The sequence below is a fragment of the Mesocricetus auratus genome, unplaced genomic scaffold (genome assembly GCF_017639785.1).
Source record: "Mesocricetus auratus isolate SY011 unplaced genomic scaffold, BCM_Maur_2.0 Super-Scaffold_100020, whole genome shotgun sequence".
NCBI classification, from domain to species: domain Eukaryota; kingdom Metazoa; phylum Chordata; class Mammalia; order Rodentia; family Cricetidae; genus Mesocricetus; species Mesocricetus auratus.
Genome location: NW_024429201.1, coordinates 23,279,670 through 23,306,553, shown reverse-complemented (window position 1 = coordinate 23,306,553; position 26,884 = coordinate 23,279,670). Strand labels below are relative to the sequence as shown.

General features: G+C 43.3%; 1 protein-coding gene across 1 annotated transcript in view; it reads right to left on the bottom strand.

The window, feature by feature from the left end:
* Positions 1 to 7,489: 7,489 nt before the first annotated feature.
* Iqgap2 (IQ motif containing GTPase activating protein 2) overlaps positions 7,490 to 26,884 on the bottom strand; it is a 272,297-nt gene continuing 252,902 nt past the window's right edge. Inside the window, exons 31-36 of the mRNA XM_040728871.1 lie at positions 17,424 to 17,511; positions 14,785 to 14,997; positions 11,548 to 11,708; positions 10,009 to 10,146; positions 9,036 to 9,144; positions 7,490 to 8,417 (exon numbers count right to left, since the gene is read on the bottom strand). Coding sequence (XP_040584805.1) covers positions 8,304 to 8,417; positions 9,036 to 9,144; positions 10,009 to 10,146; positions 11,548 to 11,708; positions 14,785 to 14,997; positions 17,424 to 17,511 — 823 coding nt within the window. The 3' untranslated portion in view covers positions 7,490 to 8,303. The remainder of the gene's footprint in view (positions 8,418 to 9,035; positions 9,145 to 10,008; positions 10,147 to 11,547; positions 11,709 to 14,784; positions 14,998 to 17,423; positions 17,512 to 26,884) is intronic.

Here is a 26,884-nt window from a genome sequence, read left to right as displayed (position 1 = left end):
GGGACATAAAACTAACCAGCACAGAGGTGTTCTGTACCCCCTGGCAAAGACTTTGAAAAGGACAATTTTGCCTGAAGACTACCTTGCCTCAAGTAGAATCTCAACATTTCAATCAATGGAGAAAACACAATCAGAGAGAGGCTCCTCCTCTTAGCCTAAGAGCTATTGCTCATTGTCTTCATAAATTGCTCACTAAGTTGAACAGTTAGCCAGCTAACCAACAGTTTTTAAAAAATCATTCCTACCCCGTCTCAAAAAAAAAAAATCATTCCCAGTGGAATCTCTTGAGATAACACATTTTAGGGTAGGTGGGAGCCATTAACATACTTCTGCACACATTAATAACATGGTATTGTTTCCTTACCTCTCTGAAATACCGTTGGGTTTTTAGGTTCATCACTTTTATGGACCACAGGCAAGAAAAAGTGAAATGCTGCAGTTAACCCAAGGAATAGCACTGATTTTTAGGGATGCTCCAATTGACTGTAAGACACCCAGAATTCAGAAAAGTAATAAAACAAGTGACAGGTTTTTTTTTGTTTGTGTTTTTTAACGGCCAAAGATATGGAGTAAAGTAGAAGTAGAGAGGTGCTTCTAAACCTCCTCGTGGATGCCTGAAGCCAGGAGAGCCAAACCCTGCATGCAGGATACTGGTTTTCCCTGTATCTTCTCCAGCATTGCCCTTTAGTATCAGTTAGTCTCTTCTTTGATGTCATGATACCCTCTGTGTATCACTCTCTTGTGCTTTGGGGTCATTGTTAAGTAAAAGGCTATTTAGTCATGCTGGGCGTTGGTGGCGCATGCCTTTAATCCCAGCACTCGGGAGGCAGAGGCAGGTGGATCTCTGAGTTCGAGGCCAGCCTGGTCTACAGAGCCGATTCCAGGACAGCCTCCAAAACAATACAGAGAAACCCTGTCTCGAAAAACAAAATAAATAAATAAATAAAAGGCTATTTAGTCACAAGTACTGGGACAGATAGCTGTCATACTGAGACGGTTATTAACAAGGGTATAGTGTATATACTGTGGATACACAGGATAAAACGATTCATTCATCAACCCTTGTGTAAGTCTGAAATTTCTTTGTTATTTTATGTGTCTGAGTGTTTTGCCTTGCGTGTGTGTGTGTGTGTGTGTGTGTGTGTGTGTGTGTGTGTACCACATACACACCTGGTGTTCACAGACTTCAGAAGAGGGCATTGGACTCTCTGGGACTGGATGGCTATGAGCCACTACGCGGGTGCTGGGAACCAAGCAAGGTCCTCTGCAAAAGCAACGCGTGCTCTTAAGCCCTGAGCTATCTATCCAGAGCCTGGACTAAGTTTTCAACATCCTTCCTTGAACGGCATCAAAACTTTCATTTCTGGAATTTTCCATTTAATATTTGGTTGTTGGTGAATGAAACCGTAGAAATCAAAACTTGAGAAAACAGGGCCTGCCTTCTGGCCTTTGCATCTTCACAATCAATATTGGGCTTCTGCACATTATTCAATAAAGTATACTCTCATACTAGTAGATATATGTAGGCCTGTATATTCTTTAAAAATGTTGGAGGAGCTGGAGAGATAGCTTGAAAACCCGAGTGCCATCCCCAGAATGAATGTATATGACTGCCAATTAGGGTGGTATGCCTTTGCAAATCCAGCTCTGTGGAGGCAAGCAGTGACAAGCACATCCCTGGGACTCCCTAGTCAGACAGCCTAGCCTACCTGGCAAGCTCCGGGCCAATAGAAGATCCTATCTCAAAAAAGGTGGGTGGAGCCTGAGGAATAACACGAGGTTATTTATTGACTTTCACTCTCACGTGTATATGAGCACATACACACCCTACAAGAATGGTAGAAATGTTGGGAGACGTTGAGAGTGTTTTCAGTTACATTACAACGTACCCTGAAGAAAGCGGGCTCTTGAAATAACTAAGTTCTTAAACTCTTTGCAAATTCAGTAAAGTAGTTTTCAGACTTCGGTTGCAGTACAGAGAACCAAGGGAGAGAAGACAGAATGAAGTATTTCTTCCTCTCCCTCGTATTCTCTAAGAAATGTGAATTTTCTAAAGAGATTTCTCTTTAAAATTTTCATGTATGGTCATTTTTCTTGTCCTTGCACTGTGTTCCCAGAGTGCCTGCAGAGGCCGGAAGAGGTCATCAGATCTCCAACTTTTGACCTCCTCGTTTAGTTTCTTAATATCAGCTCCTTCCCCTCAAGTAGCCATTTCAGCTACATGTAGCATGTCGACTTGTACACACATGTCATCCAGCTATGAGCCTGTCAGCCCCACCAGAACGCTGAAAGTTCTGACTGCCTCTTCAGATGGGTTTTGTATTACGGCTTATTGCTGACACGTCCTTGGTTTTGTTCTAAAGCTTGACAACGTTTTTGTCATGATTGTAAGCCCTTTAGAACTCTTGGAAAAAGACAGCAATCCCTCTATTTCTTTTGTTCCCTGCCACTCATGCCCAACCCCTCTGTCATGTTTATAGTAAATGTCCATTTCGTGGGGTTGGACAACCTGCCCATCAAAGCTAAGGAACATTCCCTGCAAAGGAGGCTCAGCATCCTTCCTGTTGGGATTACTTGTAGTACACTCGGGGCGTTCACAGTCCTGATTTCAACTTGCCTGGCACCAAATAGGGTGAGCCATCCCGCCGTGTGGATAGCGTATTCCAATCTTTAAAAATACACATGACATCATTGTTGTTATTTTGCTTAAGATTAGAAACTAGAAATTAGAAATTAAAAGGGGGCGAAAGGTGAAACACGAGCGTGAGCACGGAATGGGCCCTTGGAACCGGCTCGATGGAGCACAAGCCATGGAGTGTGTATTAATCACAGTTTATTATAGTGGGAGAGCGAGAGGGGGACAGAGACACACGAGACAGATGAAGGGGGGTAAGAGCAGAGCAGGAGGAGAGAGAGGAGAAGAGTGAGAGAGGTAAAAGCCTGTACAGTGAGGTAAGAAGAATGAGAGCAAGTGGGCGGGAGGGGGGGTCTGTCCTTTTTTTTTTTTTTGTGGTTTTTCGAGACAGGGTTTCTCTGTAGCTTTGGAGGCTGTCCTGGAACTCACTTTGTAGACCAGGCTGGCCTCGAACTCACAGAGATCTGCCTGCCTCTGCCTCCCGAGTGCTCGGATTAAAGGCGTGTGCCACCAACGCCCGGCTACGCCACCAACGCCCAGCAGGGTCTGTCCTTTTAAGGGGTCCTTTGCACCTGCATGCAGGTTGTACTCATGGAACCCTGGGCTGGCCAGAGAGCTGCCTGAGTGCATTCTGCCAGGTAACAGGGGTAGGCAAGTATGATGCCTGAACCTTTCAATCATCATGGTGTCAATTTTAATTCCAGAATGTTAGCATTGTTCTTTTTCAGGAACCCTTCTGCCTATTTTGGGTATTGTTTCCATGCCTCTACTCAAAGCTTTCCACAGACAATAGAATATTCTAGAAATTCACCTACTGATTTCCTTTTAGAAGCTAGTGGTGGTAATATGAGTACCTGTTGGAGTGACAGCTCGGGAAGTAAGAGAGTGAGGCACTTCCTGGTCCGGATAGACCTCCACAGTTGTTTTCCAAGCAAACAGTAGGTTAAGTAAGTTACAATCTAACCAGGAGGAGGCCTGTTTTTATCTCTTGTTACAAACCTGTATTGGTATTTTCGGTTTAGAAATATAATTTGTGTCTCATAATGGAGCAACAATATTTCCACTAATCAGCCCCCAGGAGAGTGGTGAACCGCGGTGGCTCAGGTTACTGAGCAAAGGTCAAAGTCAGTATCTGCTTAATTTCTTACCTGTTAGACAGAAAACAACAAATTTTTTGTTCACAGGACGGAGGTGGTGCACACCTGTAACCCTGGCTCGTGGGAGAGTTTGAGTATCCTCAGCCACTTGCTATGGTGAGTTGGAGGCCAGCTGGGCTATCTTAAAACAGAAACTTCAGTTCCTGTTACATGGGGCAAACTCCCGGATATTGAGCTTAGAGGTTTTAGGTCCTAAGGAAAACAAAGCCGCCAACTAAGGCCACACCAGCTGTTTTTTATGGGAGCTCAGATAACACTGGATTATCAGTAAAAGCCCCATCCCTCCAACTGTCCGTCCTAAGTCGTGCTGGACTCATGAGGGACACAGGAAGAGGTGAATTCTCTTCCCCTCACCCCATTTCCAGACTTCTGACCACACTACTATTTATTAGGTATTGTAGGCCACTGAGCTGAAAAAGCCTGAAACAGTTTCTGGAACAGAGGTTCTCAACCTGTGGGTCAAGACCCCTTTGACAAACCTCTATCTCCAAAAATATCTACATTAGTCATGATGGGCAAAATTGCCATTATGAGGTAGTAACAAAAATAATTTTATGGTCGGGGGTCACCACAGCATAAGGAACTGTATTAAAGGGCTGCAGCATTGGGAAGGCGGAGAACCTCTGCCACAGAGCTTAGGGACTCCATTTTAACCTATTACCATGTCCTAGTTTAAGTACCAGACACAGTGCATTTTCAAAAAGCTAACTGGAAGTAAGGTCTAATGCATATGGATGTCTTTCAAAATACAGAGCAATTTTTACCATCCACAATTCTGTGGTTGCTTCTTGAGATATTTGAGGAATACCACTAACCCTCACTTAACCACAAGCAATCATAAAAGCCATACCATGGACAGTAACTCTAATTAATGTCCATACACACCCCTACCTACCCTGGGGCCTACACATTACAGTTCTGATCTTTTATACCACACAGGGTAGTATCTTACTTGGCCACTGACTTCCAGAATAATTGCGACAGGTCCTCCCTGTCTGGAGCTCATAGAGTGGTTGGGGCAAGGGGTGCTACCATGTTTTGTCTTTGTTAAATGTCAGGTATGGTCCAGGGGTGGTGGTCCCAGCACTTGGGAGTCAGAGGCAGGTGGATCTCTGCCAACTTTAAGGCCAGTCCGGGCTGCACAGTGAGACCCTGCATAATAAATGAACTAAAATGCCAGATGTCACGGTAGAAGTTAGAGTAACACTTCTTGACTAAATGTAGTCATCTCAAAATATGGGAACCAGCTTTGTAAAGATCATTATAGTCCCAATGGGCAGTGTTAATTGTCTATAACGCAAAGGAGTCTGGTAGGGGCTGGAGAGATGGCTCAGTGGGGAGAGGGCTTGCTGTACAAGCCTGAGGACCCGAGTTCCAGTCCCAGAGTCCACAGAGAAGCATGCCTGTAATCAGTTCCAGGAATGGGGGTAGGGTGGGGTGGAGACAGATAAAGCCTAGAGGCTACCCAGCCAGCCTGGCTGAAAGGTAAGCTCTAGGTTCAATGAGAGACCTTACTTCAAAAAAAAGGAAAAAAAGTTGAAAGAGTAATAGAGGAGGACATTCAAAGTTGACCATCTGGTTCCACACTTGAATGCACAGGCAAGGGCAAGCCCACAGATATGCACACTTATGCTATCTGCACACACTTAAGAACTTTTTAAAATGTCACCCAATGAGTAATGGGGAAGAAGCGGGTCAGGACCTCAGGTGTAAAGAAGAAGAGAGACCCAGGCTTTGGCTCCAATAATCCGCAGACTTAGTTCAGAGGCACGAAAGACCCCATTGTTGTCCATTTCTTCATTACATCCCTCCTCCTCTGGTCAGCCCTAGCTATGCCCCTTGCAGATCTCAACAAAGGGCAATCTGTGACACCTTTAACAACATCTCTATTGGGGCTGGAGACATGGCTGTGGTTAAGAGCACCGGCTGCTCTTCCACAGGACCCAGGTTCAATTCCAATACTCACATGGCAGCTCACACCTGTCTGGAACTCCAGTTCCAGGAGATCTGACACCTAGGGCAAGACACTAAAGAAAAAAAATTCTATCTTGAGGGACAGCAAGAAAAACATTGCTGGTTCTCCTGAGGCATGATCAAATGTCCTTGCTGAGGACACCGACATGACCCAAGTGTGGCTACTCACATGTCCAGCTAGCCAGCTCTGCTGCTAGAACAAAACAGGTTCTTCTTAAAGATGCCAGGGAACACTGGCTCATGCTTCCAAACGCTGCTCCCCAACCTAGGCCCCTGTGCATACATTTCCACTCCAAGTCCCTCCTGGAGCAGGAGAGTTAACTCATGCCCTCATCCATGCAGCTCCTGGCCACATGCCCTCTTTCCAATACTGGTAGTAGGGAGAACAACATTTGTTCTTAAGGGGAAACTTACCAGAATGCTTCTAGTAAGATCCACATTAAGGAAAAACAAAAGAAAAACAAAAACAAGCCACACCCATAGTATTGTTCTGTAGTATGTCAAAAATATATGTTGCTTGGGGCTAGAGAGAGGCTCAGCATTAACAACAATTGCTACTTTTACAAAGGACCCAGGTTCAATCTAAGGGCCTGCACAGTGGCTCATAACCATCCATAGCTCTGCTTCCTGGGGGCCTGATGCCTTCTTCTGACAGCCATGGACACCCGGCAGACATGTGGCACACATGCATATATGCAATCAAAAGCTCATATACATAAAAAATTTAAAATCTGAAAAACAATGTAGTATGAAACAATTATAGAAATAGAAGAGTCTACTTATCAAAGATTTCCAAATTCTGTTGATTCTTAAACTTAAGCTCACTTATGACAAATAAGCCTACTTTACAATCCCTAAGGGGAAAAAAATGCCTGCTGAATGAATGAGCTAAGTGTCTAGACCCAGGGTCCAAGTCCCTACTCTGTTTTCCCTTTCTCTTTAATAACAGAACCATTCCCACTGCACTGCTGGTTTTAACTGGATACTTAGCTGCCTAGTTAGGGATTGTTACAGTTTGTCCTCATCTGCACATTGATCCTATATTGACATTTGAGTCTCAGTAAAGACTCAAATGGTGGGATCTTTAAGGGATAATCAAATCATAGGAGCTCTACCCTCCTGAACAGAGTAATGTCCTCAAAAGACCAGAATAGGGATTGGGAGTAGGTTTGTTTGTTGGGATGAGGTCAATGATGGCAAGCAGAGTGGGTTGTTGGAAAGGAAGGGTACCCCAGGCATTTGTTTCTTCCTCATGTGCCATTGCATAAGATCAAGCAGATGGTGCTACTCGGTTCAGAGCTTCTGGAACTTTGAATAAGCATTTTTCCCCCTTTACAAAGTGCCTAGCTTCATGTATCTTGTTATAACCACACAAACAGAGGCAATGACTCTAGCCAGTGGAAACCTACTATTGGTCAATAGGAAGGAGGCAGAAGTGACCTCTGTAATTTAAAGTATTTTATTCTGAACTTTGGCCTTTTTTCTCTGGTTGGGAATGGGTGGTAAGTACAAGACCCACTGGCCGGCCTGGATCTCTGGACCAGTGGTGGATCCACTCCTCATGAATGGTTAAATGTGAGGCCTTGTGTTGCTTCCCACAGCAGCTTACTGCACGAATTTGTACAGCTCTGGTAAATGACTGCTTTTCCTGAGAAGCCCCGCCAGGAGTCTCTTAACCACTAAGTAAGTTGGATTTATTAAGACAACCTATAAACCACATTCATGTAATTAAGTAACATTTATTTTACATAAAACAATTTTCAAAGAATACATTTAAAAACCATCTAGATACTGATTTTATAGCATTACAAAAAATTTGAGAGGCACAATTGAAGTATTCAAATAAATTGTGAGGGTGAAGGTGGGGGTCTATAACTGCTATCCAAGGTGGTCCATGTGACTCCTCATACAGGAGTCTTTCCATGAGGCCGTAGTGCACTTTGAGTAAATTGAATAAATCACATAAAATATATACTTTTATACAGAAAGGGTTATTGTATATCACTTTCAATTACTTATAAAAAACTTCATTTTGAATTGCACAAAAGTTCTCTTTAAAACCGATAATTCCCAGAAGGCAGGACTTAGAACTATATGTCTAAATAATTCATTACAAATTAATTAGATCTCTACTTCTCCACAGATAGAAAACAATCTATGAAGAATTACATCATTTAAGTGGGACATTTAAAATTTTTTTCATAGGAAAATAGGTTTATACATTTGTCCCTAGTCAGCTAGACTTTCTCCCCCAACTTTAAAACAAATCACAGGGCGTTCAGAGCCCTCAGCTGGAGTACCTGTGCCACAGTACAGTGTGTGTGTGTGTCTGTCCCAAATGCCCACCTTGTCTCTCTCCCTGCTGTAGTATTCAGTCATCAAAAAGGCACGTGGCTACATTCTCCAGAACAGTTTTGGTCTTTAAAAAAATCACACATGTATAAGCAGTGATTCAATCATGTTTTAAAACAAAAATACTAGACAAACTCATTTCTTAACGCAGGCAATAGAAAATCCACGCACTCCTTGTGGGCACCTCACTTTCCATAGAACTTCTTGTTGAGCAGGTATATGAGGAGGTTCACGTTTACCTTCACCTTATCGAACATTTTCATCACAGCTACCCCTTCATACTGCATCTGAAGTAGATCCTGGAACCAGAGGGGTGACAGTACATCTGTATGACATCAGAGTTTAAAACACACGAAAGAGAACTGATGGTGAAATAGACCCAGCTGATCCAATAATCCCACTGGGGCTTTCAAAACGTTGGTATGCTTAAAAATACAGGCTAGTTAGGAATCAGGACCCTGAGCTTATCCCTGGGGACTTCTGATGTGTCAACTCCGAGATGAGAGTTGCATTTTAACAAGTCCATAAATTACAGTGAGTGATGCTGTACTTCCCTACATGGAAGAAAATGGTTTGAAGGTAGAGAAAGGGCTAGAGCTATAATTTGGAGGTACAGAGCTAGCTGGTGTGTGAGGGCCTGGGTTTGAACTTCAGTACTGAAAATAAAAGCTGCCAGTTAATATCAGACACAATTTTCATTTCAGTCTTATAACTAAAAATACACACACACACACACACACACACTTTTGTAGCTTGCATGTGGAAGTCAGAGGACAATTTGGAAAAGTATGTTCTCCCATTCCACTATCTGAGTTCCACAGTTCTAGGAGTTAAACTCAGGCTTTTGCAGCAGCACTGTCAGGGACAGTGTAAGGCAGAGAGAGCCCCAGTGGCCCTCATATAAAATCCCAGCTCACCTGAATATTGAGCTGCACCTTCTCCATCTCAACACCAAGGAATTTGGATCTGACATCAAAGATGCCCATGTCCTCAGTAGCTATGATGTCAAATGTAACATTCTTAAACCTATTGAAAAGAGGAACAGTCAGACACAGGCAATCACCCTAACAGAGCCTCAACTTGGACCAGTGAACCGAAGGGCCTAAGGCAGCCTGGCATCTTGCTTCATCTCTTCAAGACTCCATCCCTTAAACCTCCAGTCTGAAGGCCACAGTTCAGATCTGAGCTAGATGCTTTATTACAAAGGAAATGGCAGGTGCTTGGACATCTATACTATGGTTGGGGCAGCAGAAACTTCAAGAGAGTAAGAGACTCCTCTGAGCTTATATAGTAAGGTTTGGGGGTGGGGAGCAGGGGTGGAGGTGAGCCAGAGGAGGCCAAAGACGGTGGCTGACTTCTCTTGAAACAAAGGAAGACAGGAGGGATAGTTACGGTCCCCTGCATGCATGGTGCGCCTGTTGGGGCTGTGCCGGATGGGCTTCTGTTTGTCCTTTCACCTTCAATCCACACACTCCAAGCACTCTGCTGGAGGTGGTTCTGACCAGGGACTGGCACAGCTGGTGGGTTTGGAAATGCAAAGCCAATGTCTAGCAACTGTAGATGGCTCTTGTACCAAGATCAGAAGGCAGCCTTTTATGCCCACTGCCCTGATGCAGTTCTTTGGAAGGAACCAAGAGAAGAGCCGAGGATCCACACACTAACTAGACAAACAAACATAACTTCTAGATACACACCCTACACAGGACTGACCACATCAGCACCAGATGCAGAAGGTCTGGGGGAGTAAGGCTGGTGATCTGTGATCTATGCTAAGCCCTGGCAGAACAAAGCCCTCTGAGCCACCAGGGAAGCGGAAGAATGCTCAGCAGTCCCCCGTGTGTGAGTGGAGGGCAGGTGTGTTCTCAGTAGGAGGTGGCAGGCTGTACTCACTGGTTGGTTTGAAGGTCATCTATGCCCAACAGGACACCTTTGTCATGCAGCTTCACTGCTGTGTACCTCACTGACTTCACTCTCTTCGTTCCTTTGGGCTCTGCTTTTCCATCCAGTTTAATCGACCTCCGAGAATTTCTGAGCAAATGAGAACAACCACCTGATGTCAAGATGTTCCTGGCAGTGCAGCAGCCATGCTCAGGGACCCCACTGTTCACAGGGGCCCATCCCCCCTTCCCCCTGTCCTGACCTGCACTATTTCATCTCCCGATAAAAGGTGCTCATGTTTCCCTTGCTCTGGAATCGCTACCCAACTGGATTTCCTAAGCGACTGAAGTTGGCATTTAAAATAAAAAAGTATGCTATGTTCTCAGGCATTCTGAACCCAGTGTCTGTCTTTTAAGTCACTGAAAGTAGCCCTGGAGTAATTACATGAACTTTCTGTTCCAAAGTGAAGCTATAACTTATCTAACTTAGTAAACACTACATGGCTAGCCCATTCCAAATATATGCATCCTTTGCTATAAATCATTTCATTTAGTTTTTGTAGCAATACCTGAGAAGCTGCTACTCTCAGTCCCATGTTAAACATGAGAAAATTGAGATCACATGATATTTGAGAGACTCTGAACCCACATCAGGACTACAGAGTTTGTGGCTTAAAGTTGCTGTAACAGTTAGACTTCCTATGTGTAATACCATAGATTTTCCTACACAGTATCATTTCCTATTGCCCTTTTGCAGACAAAGGTTATCTGAAAATATTGTATCACACATCTAAATGGATAATTAAAGTTTAATCAGCATTGACCCAGTCTAGTGATAAGAATAATAATCAGCAAAGAATAGTCACAGAGTCATTATATTGTGTATAAAAAATCTATAATTCATATACTAATGGATATGAGAGCTGCCAGATTTGTCCTATTGTGTCAGTAGTGACTTTAAAAAAGCCATCAAGAAATTTTAAATCATTAAATTTTAAATTGTTAAGTTTCTCTGTGCAATTAGCAAATACATGACTTATCTAACACTATCAGGTAAACAAAATTCTGTTCCTCATAAACAAGGAACTCATATATATTAAATCAAGTTCATATATATGTGCTGGATAGTTTCATGTCAACTTGGCACAATCTAAAGTTGTTCAAGGTCTTAAAGTCAATTGAGGGAGCCTCACTTGAGAAAATGCCTCCATAAGATTGTGCATTTTCTTGATTAGTTAATGACAATGGAGGGCACAGCCCATGGTGGGTGGTGTCATCCCTTAGGCTGGTGTTCCTGGGTTCTACAGGAAAGCAGGAGGAACAGTCAGTAAGCAGCACCCCTCTGTGTTTCCTGTCTTCTTGAGTTCCTTCAATGATGGATTGTGATTGGGGCGACATGTAAGCCAAATAACCCCTTTCCCCCCCCCACTGCTTTGTCATGGCCTTTATCAGCAACAGAAACAAAACTAGAACATGTCCAGAACCAGCCCATGCCATCACCAGTACTTCTGTCTCCCCACACAAATGACACTGTGAATGATCATGAACTCACTTTCTTTTCAGGTTGTCTACACAAGTCTTTATGTAGGTGTCGTAATAATTAATTTGATCCTCATAAAATGCTGCCTTCTTATTGAGTGCGTTCAAGGTCTGCTGAAGTTTTGACAGTTCAGCTTTCCGAAGCTTGCGGTGGATTCTTTGATTTCGAATATCCTGAAACAAGTAAAGGCTCTAATGACAGGCTGAAGCAAGACTTGAAGACTTGCCGTGTGAGATTGCTACTTTAGATGAAGAACAACAAACAGCAGGCCAGTGGCTAACTGCTGATTCCAGTGTATCTCAGGCACCTTATTATATATGTTACCACACCACAACACATTGTTATCTCTCTCTGCTTCAGAACTGGAAAACGTCCATCTTTTATTTTAAGAGGGTTACTAAAGTTTATTTTTCCTCCTAGATGAGAGAGGTGGGCTCAGAGTCAGTGAGTGGACTTGAGTTCTGATCCCTAAAACCCATTAAAAGCTAGGCTTGATGGCACATACATATATGTAGCCCTAGAGCTGGGGCTGGGGCAGGGACTGGCAGACCTTGGGGGCTCAGTGGCCAGCCAGTTAGCTCAAACTGTTGCGAGGTTCAGGTTCAGTGAGAGACTTGTCTCAAAAAGTAGGGTAGCAAGCTATAGAACTGAGTAAGAACTAGAGAGAAGTAAGAACTGAAAATACCGGCACCCAATGCTGATCATTGGCTCCCACATACCTACTCATGGAAGAGTACACACACACACATACACACACACACACTTCACAGATACACATATGCAAACATACGTACTTCACAGATACACACAAACACACATTTCACAGACAGACACTCCCACCCCAAAGCCAAAAATGTAATTTGAGAATCACCGAATAGTTTAAGAAAAGGTGTTTTAGCTGGGCATTGGTGGCTCACGCCTTTAATCCCAGCATTCGGGAGGCAGAGGCAGGTGGATCTCTGTGAATTTGAGGCCAGCCTGGTCTACAAAGAGAGTTCTAGAACAACCTCCAAAGCAACAGAGAAACACTATCTCAAAAATAAAAAAAAGAGAGAAAAAGAGAAGAGAAAAAAAGGACAAAGAAACCAAGAGAAATGTGATTTCCTTAGACTGTGTAGAACTTCCCTCTTTGAAGAATATTTTAAGCCAGAAAAGTTTATGTTTATATGTTATCTCACTTAATCATGACTTGAGAAGATTCAAAACTGAAAACTATTAAAACTGACTAACTTTTCATTTCTGTGGTTTTACATTATGGATTTGAGCAAATAAGAATTGAAAATACAGAGGAAAAAGACGATTGTCTTCTTAATGAGCATATCCAACTGTTTCTCTTCCTACTCCCTAAGCAACATAGTGTCACATGTAGTTACACAGCACTTAGACTGCATTTGCAATTGTAAATATCTCGATAATATACATGGGACATGACTTAGAGTATATGGGAAAGCTAGGCACCATGGCACATGCTTGTTGGTCCCAGTCACCTAAGAGCCTGAGTCAGGAAGATTGCTTGAGCTTAGAGTGAGACAATCTTGGCAAGACAATGATACACCATTTCATTTTACTTTTTAAAACACACATAGGAGGATGTGAATAGCTCATATGGAAATATTATGCATTTCATATAAGGGAGTTGAGCATCCATGGATTCTGGTTATTAGCTGGAACCCTAAACCCAATCCCCTCCAGATAACAAGAGATGACTGTACTTAGATTTAAATAGAATTCCTAGAATACAAACTATTTTGCCTTACTGTTTATAGATTAGGAGAGTGTGTTAACAGAGTCACTCAAGTAAAGGCTGGGGAGATTTCTCAGTGGGTAAAAGTGCTTGCCACTAAAGCCTGATGACTCGTTTGATCCCCAGGACCCACATAGAAAGTCAGATGTGATGGCATGCATCTGCAATTCCAGCATGAATTCCAGAGATGGGAGATGCAGGGTGAAAACAAGAGTTGGCTGGAAGCTTGTGGGCCAGTTAGCCTGGAGTTCTCTGCACAGCAGAGACAAGCAAAACTCTGCCTCAGAAGGACAGGGGTTGTGAGCTCACAAAGGTTGTTCTCTGATCTCCACACATACATGTGCTGACACTAGGATACACATCCTCTCTCTCTTTCTCTCTCTCTCTCTCTCTCTCTCTCTCTCTCTCTCTCTCTCTCTCTCTCTCTCTCTCTCTCTCTCTCTCTCTCTCCCTGTCTCTCTCTCTCACACACATAACACTAAAAACAATTTAAAAAGTACTCAGCAAGCTATGAAAATATTTCACTTGAGAAAATGGTGCCTGGTTAATATTTTTTTCCTTTGTGAACAAATTAAAAGCCAATTGTTTCAGGAATTCTAAGACATATTCCCTTGCACCTTCTGAAATAAAAATTCATCACTAAATACAGCCTTCTCATTGATGGCATATAGCATTGGTTTCTCTATCTCATATACTCCAAGATAAATATTCTCCACCTCAAACTATAACAAGAAATACTAGTTCTTTGTATACTTGGGGAAGGAGAAAGAATTATTCTACTAGAAGTGACCATAATTTTCTACTGAAGAATCAAACTGTGCCCTTTCCTCAGGGGATGACAGAATAATTTTTTCTAATTATTTAAGTACCTTTAAACTCAGATCCATATTCATGCATATATTTGAATCAAAAGAATGAAATGTACTTTTTTACCCAAATATGTCCTTCCTTATCATCAATAAACAGATCTCAACCACTTCCTGTGTTTCCTTGAACAAAGCTGAGATCACTTTTGCAGGAAATTCTCAAGTGCAAAATGTGAAATGAAAAAACAGAAACAAACACTTTTAAGTTTGAGCTGCAGGAAGACTAAACTGCTGAGAAGCAAATTATCAGGGACATACAGTCACCATCTCAACGGCAGAGCCTAAGAGCAATTGGGATGTATGACAATTAACAGCGAAGAAAAAAGTATTTTTCAAAGTGTCATAAACAAACAAACACAAATAACTAAGTAGCCATGGCTTAAAGTAGTAACAGCACTGTTGAACACTCCCAGGGGAATTTAACCCTGGTCTATCTCAAGTATCCTTGGCTTGGGATATTGTATCTATTCCTTATAAAATCATGAATCTCCTAGAAGCCTATAAAAATGCAAGACCAATAAGGAAGACAAGAACCATGTATGTACCACGAGTCCCTCATGCTAGCTCACTGGATGCCCAGCATGTGCCCCTGACTGGCAAATGTCTGCATGAGGAAGGAAGAATGCTATCTCCAGACACCTTGGCAATCTCGTTGAGAATGTCTTGGTATTTATTTTTGGATGACACGTGTCCAGTCTGCTCCAGCGTCCGGAGATTCCTCTGGATCTTCCTCTTCTTTTGCTCAAGGGGCAGGCCTGCATCTTCCATCATCGCTTGGCTCTGCTTCCCTTCTTCTGGAGCCCTCGAGTCTACAATGGCGCGGCTCTCCATGTCTTTGGCGTGCTCCAGTTCCTAAAAGGAAAATATCAAGAGTCACGTTTCCTCTAATTCCTCTTTCACAAGATGAAGTCTAAAGATTAGCACCTGAAAGCGCTCTTTATGGTTTTGAAGTAAACTTTGGAAGAAAAATCACTTCCACTTTAAAACAAAACAAAAACCCAGTAGTAATAATGGACCTAATTTGGCCAAAGTTCATGGTGATCCTTCTTGACAAGGTGACAACTGCCTTAGTATAACCATTACTTTGTAATTCCTTGCATGAAGGGCCTCAATTTTTGGGTAGCCCAGTTGAGAAAGTTAAAAGAAGACTGTGTGTTAACACGTGTCTCTGAGAGCCCACTAAAGCCTCACAAACCAGCCACACTGACAGAGATTCTTAGGGCATTAAACATCAAGGCAGCCAGAGAGCTTCATTCCGATCCCAGAACTGCTGACACAGTCAGAGTTCCTTTGAACCACAGGATAAAGCTATTGCCGCAGATGATGGTTCCAAAACCCATGATGTGCATACAAACGAATGCTAATCAGCCTGTCTGTCTAATTCAAAGAGATGGATGGCCATTTCTCTGCACAAGACAACTGATACCACAGATCAATTCTATGGCAGAGCTGTTATTAGGGTAAAGTAGTCAGGGCACACGGCACGGAAATGGCTTACTGGGTAAGCAGTACATAATTGAACGGGCAGCCAATGTATTTAATCTGTGTTAGCCACTACTTCACCCATTTAGCGTGCTTTCCCTCTCTCATTTAGTCTTCCCTGAGAATTGATATTATTTCTAGGGGCAGGAAAGATGGCTCAGCAGTGAAGAGCACTGGATACACTTCCAGAGGTCTTGAGTTCAATTCCCAGCAACCACATGGTGGCTCACAACCATCTATAGTGGGATCTGATGCAGATAGAGCATTCATATGTATATAAATATGTATTTAAAAATAATTTCTACTTTACAGGTAAGGCAACCAAGGCCCAGAATTCTTAATGTCCATAGTCACAAGCTAGGAAGCATACAGACAGATGGAAAATAGCCCAGATGTCTGCATGGTCTCTGTCACTAACTTACATCTGGGAAAGAAATTGAAACCACTGGTGCTAGACAGGGTTTCTCTGTGGCTTTGGAGGTTGTCCTTTTTGTAGACCAGGCTGGTCTTGAACTCACAGAAATCCACTTGCCTCTGCCTCCTGAGGGCTGGGATTAAAGGCGTATGCCACCGCCACCTGGCTGCTAAAAATCTTTTATCTTATATCTTGTCAGTATATTTTTTTTATTAATTTTTTTTTATTTTCCATTTTAAATTTAGATAAGAAACAAGGTTGCTTCACAAGTCAGTACGAGGTCCCTCTCCCTTTCCCTCCCCTCCTCCCGTGCCCTCCCCCCTATTTTTATATCCAAACTGCTTAAAAACATTCACACGTTTGCACACGTAAGATGGCTTCAAGTTTTGATTTTTCAAAATTAAACCTGGAGACAGAATGATTTCTTGGCAACCCATTACACTAAGAAGAACTAGAAAATTGTAAGTACTTCCATTAAGAAATAATTAGACAGTTCTGTTAACTTGATTAGGGAGTAGCAATTATTGGCACTAAAATCATAACACTTGGATTAATTGATTTATTTCAGTATGAACTGAGTAGTTGGTTTTTTCCCCCCTTTTATTGTTGTTGAGACAGTCCAGGTTGGCCTTGAACTCCTGACCTTCCAGCCCTGTGCTGGAATTACAGGCATGCATCTTCACGCCCAACTTTATTGATGAACTTTTTTGTTTGTTTGTTTGTTTTGTTTTGAGACAGGGTCTTACTATTTAGCTCTGGCTGTCATGGAAGTCACTATGGAGATCAGGCTGGTCTCAGACTCACAGAGATTTCCCTGTCTCTGCCTCCCAAGAACAGGAACTAAAGGTATGTGACACTAAACCCAGTTTAAAAGATGTTAATACAATTATAACCTCAGGCTGTCCTAAAACCCGAGTTATGTACGGCAATGTAAAGGGGCTAGGACACCATGGTCTTAGACATTCATGTTGGATGCACTTGGAAAACACCTTTCATCTGTGAGACAGCTCTCTTCTAAGTTAGCAAGCACATAACAAGGATTTTTGACATTCTATCAACCGAAGTATGCCTTCACTGATTTATCCAGCCATCTATTGAATGACAAAGCTTATGGTCCACACCCAGATGCTCTGAAAGGTACAGAACTCTATTTCTACTGTAGAAAAAAAAATAATAGCCAGTACACATATGAGAAAGTGTATTCCATTTCTCTCCCACTGGTATTCTATGTGGGCTTCAGATATAAATGAACTCAGTTGTCTACAGTAAGGGACGTCAGACACAGATATTCCCCTGTGTAACAGTGAATACTTGGCATGGAGACTAAGAACACCACCACCTATTGAATGTACTTGTTATTGCACATGTAAAGACAAGTCACCTGCTGCTCCGTTGCTGGAGTCTCTAAGATTTCTATCAGTGTGCTCCCTGGCTGGTTCCGGGTCACGTCAATGATCAGCTTTTTGGTTCTAAAAATGAGAAAAAGGAGACAGATGTTCAGACATTAGTCTTGGTGCACAAAATCCTGTTTCTCCCATGTGAATACATAAAGCAATTTCAATGATGATGCCCTAAAGTGAAGTATTCTTGTCCAAAGCTCCTAAAAGCCTGCAAACGATAATCAAAGTCTGGGTTTTCTATGCTGATGCTATAAGATTAGTCTTTCAGAAATGTACAAAAGTATGTCATAAGATTCCATATGGAAAGATGTTTCTGCATTGCAATTAAGACATTACTTTTTGAAGGGCAGCAGAGACAGGTGCTGCAGATATAGACTGCAACTATAAAGGATATAGGAAGACCTCCGCCCCACATACTCCCCAGCATTGACTTCTGAGCCCATGAACACATCATAACTAAATTGCTGCCTTTCCTGCAAGAAGGCCAATGGAAGCAGAAGTCCCCTGTGGACTTGGAAGCTTTGGGCTTCTGGGGAGCCCAGCACAGAGACTGGGAATTCGAGGACATAGGAGATGAGCAGGTAGGGCCTTGTATCTGCACGGAGCTGGAAACAGGAGAGCTGCTCTAGACAAGTTGAGGGCTGGAAAACACCCTGGAAGTGCTGAACCATACTTTCTTTCATAGGTGCTCTTTAGCAACTGACTACCCTCTTAATTAGGGATCTGGTTATGTAATTAGATCGAGGGGGAGGTAGGGATTGTAGGAAAAAGGGACCAGTCAAAGAAACACACCCTGAGCAGAGCCAAAGAAACACACTTTGGCCCTGCAACCACAACCAAAGAAATGTACCCTGACCCTAAAACCAGTGCCAAAGAACACACTTTGTCCCTGGAACCAGAGTTGGTGAAAGAAATATACCCTGGCCCTAAAATTGGAGCCAAAAGGCTAAAAAGGACCAGAGAAAGAAACACACTTTGGCCCTGAAACCAGAGCCAAATCTGACCCTAATCCTGTGTAAAAAAGTAACCAATCCCGGAGCAGAGCTCTAGCCAATCTGAGCTCAGCACTGAAATCGGACCAATCCCTACTCTGGAAAAACTTCCCCACCCCCAAGAATCCCTATATAAACCCTGTGTATGTTCAGCTTGGCTGGTCCAGCTGCCTCCAATAAACCCCTTTGGATGAGCTTTGGGTGAAGATCTTCTTTTGCGGCGGCGACAGAGTAGAGGCGACCCTGGGCAGAGCAGAGCAGAGAGAGCAGCGCTGTAACACTTGCCTGGGAAACCTTCCTTGGCAGAGTGGAGTTGTTACATTCTGCTCCCGGCTCCCCACTCCCCACTCTCCAGGAGCAGAGCTGAACTGTAGGCCCGAGAAACCTCCTGCCTAGCAAAACTGCTACACTAGGCGAACATCCCCATCTGGAAGACCCTGTCCTGCCGGAGTGGAGCTGATACACTGGAGAAGCCTTTCTCTGAGGCAAGGCTGTAAGCTACCAAGCTTACGGCAACCTGTGGTGGTCCTTGGCTCCCGAGGTCCAGGATACCTTTCCACCTGAGCTGTGTAACACTCAGTATTCTGTGATTCCCGGGTGCCAGAATACCTGACCCACTCCTGTTCCATCCTGTCCCGACCCATCCCGAAACGCTTACAGGGATGCATCTCCGTAGAACACGTGTGAGGCCCTAAATTCAATCCCCCATACTACAGACACCACACAGCAGCAGCAGCAGCAGCAGCAACAAAACAAAACAAAACAAAACAAAAAAACCATAAAAGGCAAGCGTTGACATTCAATCCCTGTTACTCAGGGTGGGAAGTCTGTTATTTGGAAGAGGTTCTCTTTCAAAAGACAGAAGCATCAGCAGAAGTTGCCTTGAACTACACACAGGTCAGATCTGCAGTTTCAATGTTATTGCAGCCCTGCTCCCCCACTGAATTTCAGTTTGTCAGAGAATGAATTTCTTCCTTCGCCACAGCAGGAAATGGTCACACAGCATGAAACTGGAAATGAAAATAAGTCATATCATGGAGCATAAGGGCGGATGCTTCTCAGTGAGGCCATATTAACCCCAAATGTGAGACATTAAAAATGGGATAAGTAAGTCATTTGCAAACATGGTTTTCCCCCTCATTTCCTATTTATATCAAGTCTGCGAAGAATGTGGCAGACAGCTTCCTCTTCTCCCGCCTCCCTGGTCTCTGGAGAGCGATTTCCTCCAGCCCCTTGACCCTTGGCTGTTGGGGATTTTCAGGCTGTCTGAGAACGCACAGCTAAGGACTCCAGGGAATCAAAGGGTACACAGCTAATTATAGCCCAGAGGGAGGTAGCACTGTTCTGAGGTGGCCAAGGCTCACAAGCTGTGTGTCCCTCCCCCCACACACACCAGCTTCCTCCACTCATCATCAGGAATGAATTAGACTGAAAACAATTGTGCTAACCAGGAGAGATTTAGTATATAGCCCAGGCTGACTCCAGATTTGCGATCCTAAGTGTCTGGCTGACAGACACGCTTGGCCTTTAGGCAGAAACGCTGAGTTGGGAAAAAAAGCTTTAGATGACTTAGACAATGTCAACAGTGAGTGATTCTTATTTGAAAGAACATTCTAGGAACTATATTCAGCCAATTACCAAATAAGTGACATCATTTATACCCCCCCTCAGGACAGAAGATTGTTTATTTGCTCACAAGTTGCTAAAGGGCAAATTGCCCAAAAACCCCCCTTTTCCCCCTTGGAATTCTAGATGATGTCATGCCTGTGGAATTCACTGCTAAAATTCTCCTACCTTCACAGTCTATATATAACCAAGTCAGCACCTGCAGGGATCCCTGCAGGGCAGGGATCTCAAGTCCCCTCCCTACTGTGTGGGCTTAGGGCACTATGTGCAGGCAGGCCGAAGACCACCCTGAGACCGCAACCCTTCCCAAGCCTCCTTTTTGGGTTACTTATGAGCTGAATGAAGCAGTACAGATTACATAATCCTTATATTTTTCATTTTTTGAATGGAAACAATTAGACAGAAAGACATCAGGAAAAGCCCTTTGTGCTGGGGTCTAACAGAAGGTGAGCTTTCCTGTGACCATGAAAGCCATGCTGCACAAGGTGGCAGCCGCTGACCCCCCAGTACCCAGGAGCACCTGAGACCTGGCTGGACCAGTTGGGATGGCTGTGAGTTCAGACACACACTCTAACTTAAAGATTTAGCAGAGGTGAAGAATGCACAATATCTTCTAAACAATCTCATCCATTCATTACTTGCAGAAATGAAAATGTTTTTGATACATTGAGTTAATCAGGACTAGACAACTGCAGCTCCCAATAATAATAATAATAATTAAAAAAATCCTGATATATGAATGTGGTGACAGACTTGCAAGTTACCCTGATCTGACCACTGCACATGGCATCTAGGTATTGCAAGGTCACACTACATTCTATAAATAGGAACAGTAGTTAAGGTGTCATTTTAAAAATCATACCATAAACTTCTCACTGGAAAAGTGAAAGAAATAATTTCACCTGATTCTTTTTAGAATGTGGCTTTTAGAAAACTTAAGGTTCCATGTGTGGATCACATTAAAAACAAACATTTTTTTTCCTTTTAAAAAGCACAACAGTCAAACATTCCACTCCTCAACCGGAAGCCTTAGTCTGAAGACCTAGTTAGTCATAGGACCTCAACACAAAGAGGACTTTGGAAGACAGCCCACTGTCTGAAACACAAATGGGGCAATGAAGAGCTAGGGGGCTTAAATGGTGAGGCTTAACGGTAGACAAAGCTCACACTCTGGGGTCTAGCACTGCAGAGGGTAAGGTGAGCTGCCATCCGGCATCATCCAGCTCCTCATCATCCTGTGGGAGTTACCTGCTCTGCGCCCTTCCTTCCGACCTCCTGCTTCTGCTGTGGATGAAACTTAAACACACTAAGCACATTCTCTACCCGCTGAGTCACAGCCCAAGTCACCATCCCCTCTTTTAGCACTTTTCAAGGGAAGCCCCTGAGGGCTTTGAGCCTTTGCTGAGTAGCATCTACCGAGAGGTCACATTTCGGATTCATTGTGGCCAATAGCCTTCTTAACACTCCCTCCTCACCCAGGGCAAGCATAACTTTCTAGCTGTGTCTAGCTGATACTGTGTATCTGCCTCCTCAGTGTTCAACCATCCGGGGAAGAGCTGCTGAAGAATAAGGAAATGCACCAGGAAGTTTACTCAACAGAAGTCTGCTAAAAAACAAGCCCACAGAGCACTTGTAAACTGTCCAAGCTCCTTGGGCTTGGGCCACTTCACCCAAGGCTCTGTTTTCTGCTTTACAGTGTGTCCAAGGTTGACAAGGAACCAGTGCTCAGAAATACTTGGGGGTGCTTAAAATTACAGTAATATCAGTACATATTTTTAGCAGCAGATCTCAAACATCATCTCTGCCATGGAGCACTCCTGCCAGGGTAAGAGGGACGAATCCAGTAGGATAATGCCTATTTAAACTGAATCATGGGGAAGGAGAAAAATTCTTGAGAGATGACAATGTGAGCACCAGAGCAGCTAATATGACTGAAAACCACAAATATTGGCCCAAGGTAAACACATAGTTCTGTGAAAAATCAAGCTGAATAAAGCTATAAGGTCACATATTTTAAGATGAATCATAAGTTATAATGAAAGATTTAGTTGTATAGTTCTTTATAATTTATAAGCTGTTGAGCACATGATCTCATGGGAGGGTCGCAGTCCTCCCTGCCATTTTCTATGAGGATGATGCCAATGGAACACCTTGATGAATATATGACTAGTAAGTGACACTTTGAAACAGAATCCTTTGTCATCTAAGGCTCTTTCATTTCAGGAGAGTCTTAGATGGCAAAGGATTCTGCAACAGGCTTCTTTGTTTAATATGCTTGGTAGTACTGGGAAAATGGTAGCAGCCCAAGCAGAAAGGCAGGGGAATTCATGTTTCTTCCTATTCCATGGATGCACTCTGTGTATCTCACATCCATCTGTCACTCCCCTTTGGCTCAGAGAGATGTGACAGTGTCACTGCCCTGCAGCAATGTTCATATTTTCATTCTTTTTCTTCTATGGCTACAAAGGCCTTGTGCCCTTAGGGTTTGTAAAACTTTGCGATTAAGAATATAGGTTCTGGAGGACTTATCTGGATTTAAATCTCTATTCCAGTAACTGGCACATTGCCCAGGAAAAAAATTTACATCTGTTAACATCTGCCTTGCCCTTACTGCCTTCATCTGTTAAATTCTGATGGTAACCTCCAACCTCATGAGGTTCCTGAGAGTATTGCAGAGTATGTACATGCATGCATGCATGCACATATGCGCGTGTGTACACACACATACACACACACACACACTATTCTCCTTCCAGCCTTCTCTTCTTTAGGGTTGGCATTTTTTTCTTGTTAATGTTCTTTTCTATCTGAGTTATTTTATTATTTGTGTGTATAAGGTGCAACACATATATGCCTGATTCCCTCGGAGTTTGGAAGAGGGCATCAGATCACCTGGGACTGGAGTTACAGATGGTTACGAGCTGCCCTGTAGGTGCTGTGAATCAAACCTATTTCCTCTGCAAAATTTTATATAAGAAGCAAAAATTTGCAAATAACAAATCTGCTGATTTGACTATATAAGGAATACTTTTAACCCAGGAATAACAACAACTTTATTTACAACTAGGTAAAGGATGTTTGTTTCCAGTACTGGGAAGGCAGGACCGCATGAATGCTAGGAAAGCATTCTATTTGGATGGATGTTCTGCAAAGGTGATGCGCTATTGCTTAATAAGCTCATGAAAAGTTGTTCAACATCACCAGTGAACGTGGAATTGCAATCAAAGTCACAGTGAAATACTCTACACCCACCGAGAGGACTGATGATAAAAGACCAGGGGGGGGGGGCATTGAGAAAAGTTGGGATCCTTGTAGTTTGTGGGGGGGAATGTGAAATGGTGTGGCCATTGTGGAAAACAGTTTGGTGGGCCACCAAAAATCTACACAGATGATGACCATCTAAACCATCTATATGCCGAGGTATATAACCAAAAGTAGTGAAAAGAGGTGTTTAAACAAAGTATATAATAGCACTAGTTAAAACATCTAAAAGAGGGGGCTGGAGAGATGGCTCAGAGGTTAAGAGCACTGACTGCTCTTCCAGAGGTCCTGAGTTCAATTCCCAGCAACCACATGGTTGCTCACAGCCATCTATAATGAAATCTGGTGCCCTCTTCTGGTCTTCAGACATGGAGGCAGGATGTTGTATTCATAATAAATAAATCTTTAAAAAGAAATCTAAAAGATTTAATAGACTAAATGTCTATTAACAGATGAATCAGTAAACAAAAGTGTCTCCACATGGTGAAGTACTATCCAGTCATGAAAAGGAATAAAATATTGATTTGTGCCCTAACATGGCACCTTTAAAACATTACATGGGTGTAGAGAGAAGCCTTTTCCTTGTCAGCCGCTTTGGTTTTTTCCCTACCAGTCGCCTGGGCTCTGCCGCGTTGTAGTCCCCAAATAACACACAAGACGCTGTATTAATTATGAAGCTGTTGGCCTTGTTTGTTTCTTACTGGCTAGCTCTGACTTAACTATTTAACCCATCTAAGTATTTCTCTTACCGGATGGACATCTTATTTCTCTGGCGGGCTACACGATGACTCCCTGTGTTTCTCCTTCCCAGAATACTCCTGGACTCCTAGTCCCACCTATCTTGCTTCCCTATTGGCCAACAGTGCTTTATTGACATATACACAGGACTGCCCCATCACATGGGTGAAGTAAATCAGTTACAGAAGACCACATGTAATATGGTCCCATTTATACAAAACATCTACAACAGTTAAGCTCACAGAGACAGAGAACAGTTAGTAAGGTGTGAAGAGCAAGGGCAAAGGGCCTGACTTGAGCAAGCTGAAGGTATTTGGAACTTGATAGTATCGATGGCTGTGTTAGACTGTGAACATCCTGAACTATGCACTTTTAAGTAGCTAGAGTAATGGGTTATGTGCTATAGGCATCTCAAAACCACTGGCCAGCTCCACACAGCATGGCCACAAAGGAGAGGTCGTGAGCTGGCAGCATGCTTGGGGAGCTGGAGTCTGCAGCAGAGGACCAGGGTGGGCAAGGTAGGAGCACTTCCCAGACCAAGACCCAACCTTCCCCAGACACGCCTACTTTATGGTTTTGTTTGCAACATGTGAATTCCAAGAATGTGCTGGACTGTGGTGACTCCTGTCTCCAATCGGTGAACATGCATATGCTGTTCAGATGATTTCATACTTTAGATGACCCGAACTGTGATTCCTATTCATCAGTGTAGACATTAGAGTTGATGGCACTGTGAGGGCGGCATTCAAACAGACAGAACCAATTAAGAGGAAATTCCTTCCCATTCCTTCTAAGGACAAAGTTTATGAGCTCGTGGGAGACTTGGTCTAATTTCATTTGCATGGCCAAGCCATGCCATCTGCATTTCCAGTTATCTGGATAATTGGCCATTGTACAGAGGAAGTCAGGGTGCATATTTCCTCTCCTCTCTTTTCCTCCCCACCCCGTACGGAGCTGACAGAAAGTTCAGTATAACTTGGTCATCAACTGTACAAGGCTGCAACTCGCCTTGTGAGGTCACAGCCATGGCCTTATCTTGCTGCTGAGCCTGTGTCCCGGGGCTGCATTTCCACTCCACTGCCAGCTGAAAGACCTCAAACTCTGGAAGGCAGAAGTGATGCTGGCCTCTTTACTGCTGGGTCCAGCCTCAAGCCACCCATAGGGTTCAAGTAAATGGAAGGTGCCTTCTATGATCAGACTACAAAATAAACATAGCACCAAAGCAACACAGATCCCAACACAACACACCTAGGAAGCTCTATGGCATTTATATGAATGGTTGACTATCTGGGGAAAATCAAAAGAGGAACACTTTCTGAAGCACTTTAATGCTGGGGCTTCTGTCTCAAATAAAACCGTTGGCACTTGGGATATAGAACTCAGAATATGTGTATGCAATGTCATATTAATGCATGCTTATTCCTGTGCCCCCTTTCTATCCATTAGTCTCCGCCTTGTCCCAGCATATAACTGTTCTATGTATCAACATGCATTCTTTCGCTCATCTACAGTCTTGAGTATTGTATGGTTTGGGTAGCACATGCCTTTGATGTATGCCATGTTCATTTATTGTGTTTGATGGAGAATCTCTTTCCTATTCTACCTGTAAGAGACTTAGAGGCACAGGCATGAGAAATACAGTATTTGTTTTATTTATTTATTTATTTATTTATTTTGTTTTTCGAGACAAGGTTTCTCTGTGGCTTTGGAGGCTGTCCTGGAACTCACTCTGTAGACCAGGCTGGCCTCGAACTCAGAGATCTGCCTGCCTCTGCCTCCCGAGTGCTGGGATTAAAGGCATGCGCCACCAATGCCCGTCTCAGTATTTGTTTTAAATGTGAATGTTTCATTAAAGTCCTTGAGGGCAAGAAGTAAGACTTATTGCTGAAGGAATCACATAGAACATGAGAATATAGATCGTGGGTCATAGAACATGGGGAGACCAAGCTGGTATAAACCTAGAAGCTCCATTCCTTCTGGCTTTCACAATACTGGAAGGTGGGATGCACCTACCCGAAGAGAGTAATTATCATCAGTGTTATTCTGCCTTGAACCCTGTGAGCTCTGATAATGTCTGGCCTGGCAAGGTATGCTCATTGGTGACATAATGACATGAATATTGTGGTAATATCCGACTACTTTAGTAGACTTAAGGTTTACTCCACAAGATGGAGTCTGCATTCGGCAACATTATTGGGCCAAGAACCTATGGCTAGATAAGTCCTAGGCCCTAGGCAAGAACCCACTACAATTATTCTGCTAAATGGACATAGTATTAAGCCAACCTCTAGTGACCTATCATTATACCCACAGATTACAGTATCCTTCAACCTTTATCAGAATCGCGTCGTTCATAGTAGGTGATGCTCAATACAGAGCTCCACGCTGACCAAGTTCAGGAAATGAGAGACTGCAGAATGTTCAGTACTAAGTGAAACATACATAGGACACCCCACCTCCAAAGGCTCAGTGATCCCTGTGGATGAGGAGTCAGAGTGTAAGAGCCAGATGGGATGGATGACTACAAGGGAATGGGGTCTTTTGAACAGAACAGTGCATACGAAAGCACGGTGGTTGTCAGAGAATGCATAAGGCCTGTGTAAGCCCAAGGCAGACAAAATCCCACCCCTGGCTGAGGAGCTGTCATCAACTGTTAGCTGCTGGGAGAGGAAGGGTCAGTTTACTTTAAAAATGTAACCCCTTGGTGGTCAACTTATGCTCCGGGGGAAGACCACACATTCCAGATTATTTGGGCAGCACAAATGGACTTTGATGGAGGGGGAAGGAGACGAAGTTGGTGGGAAGAGCAGGGTGAGGGAGGATGC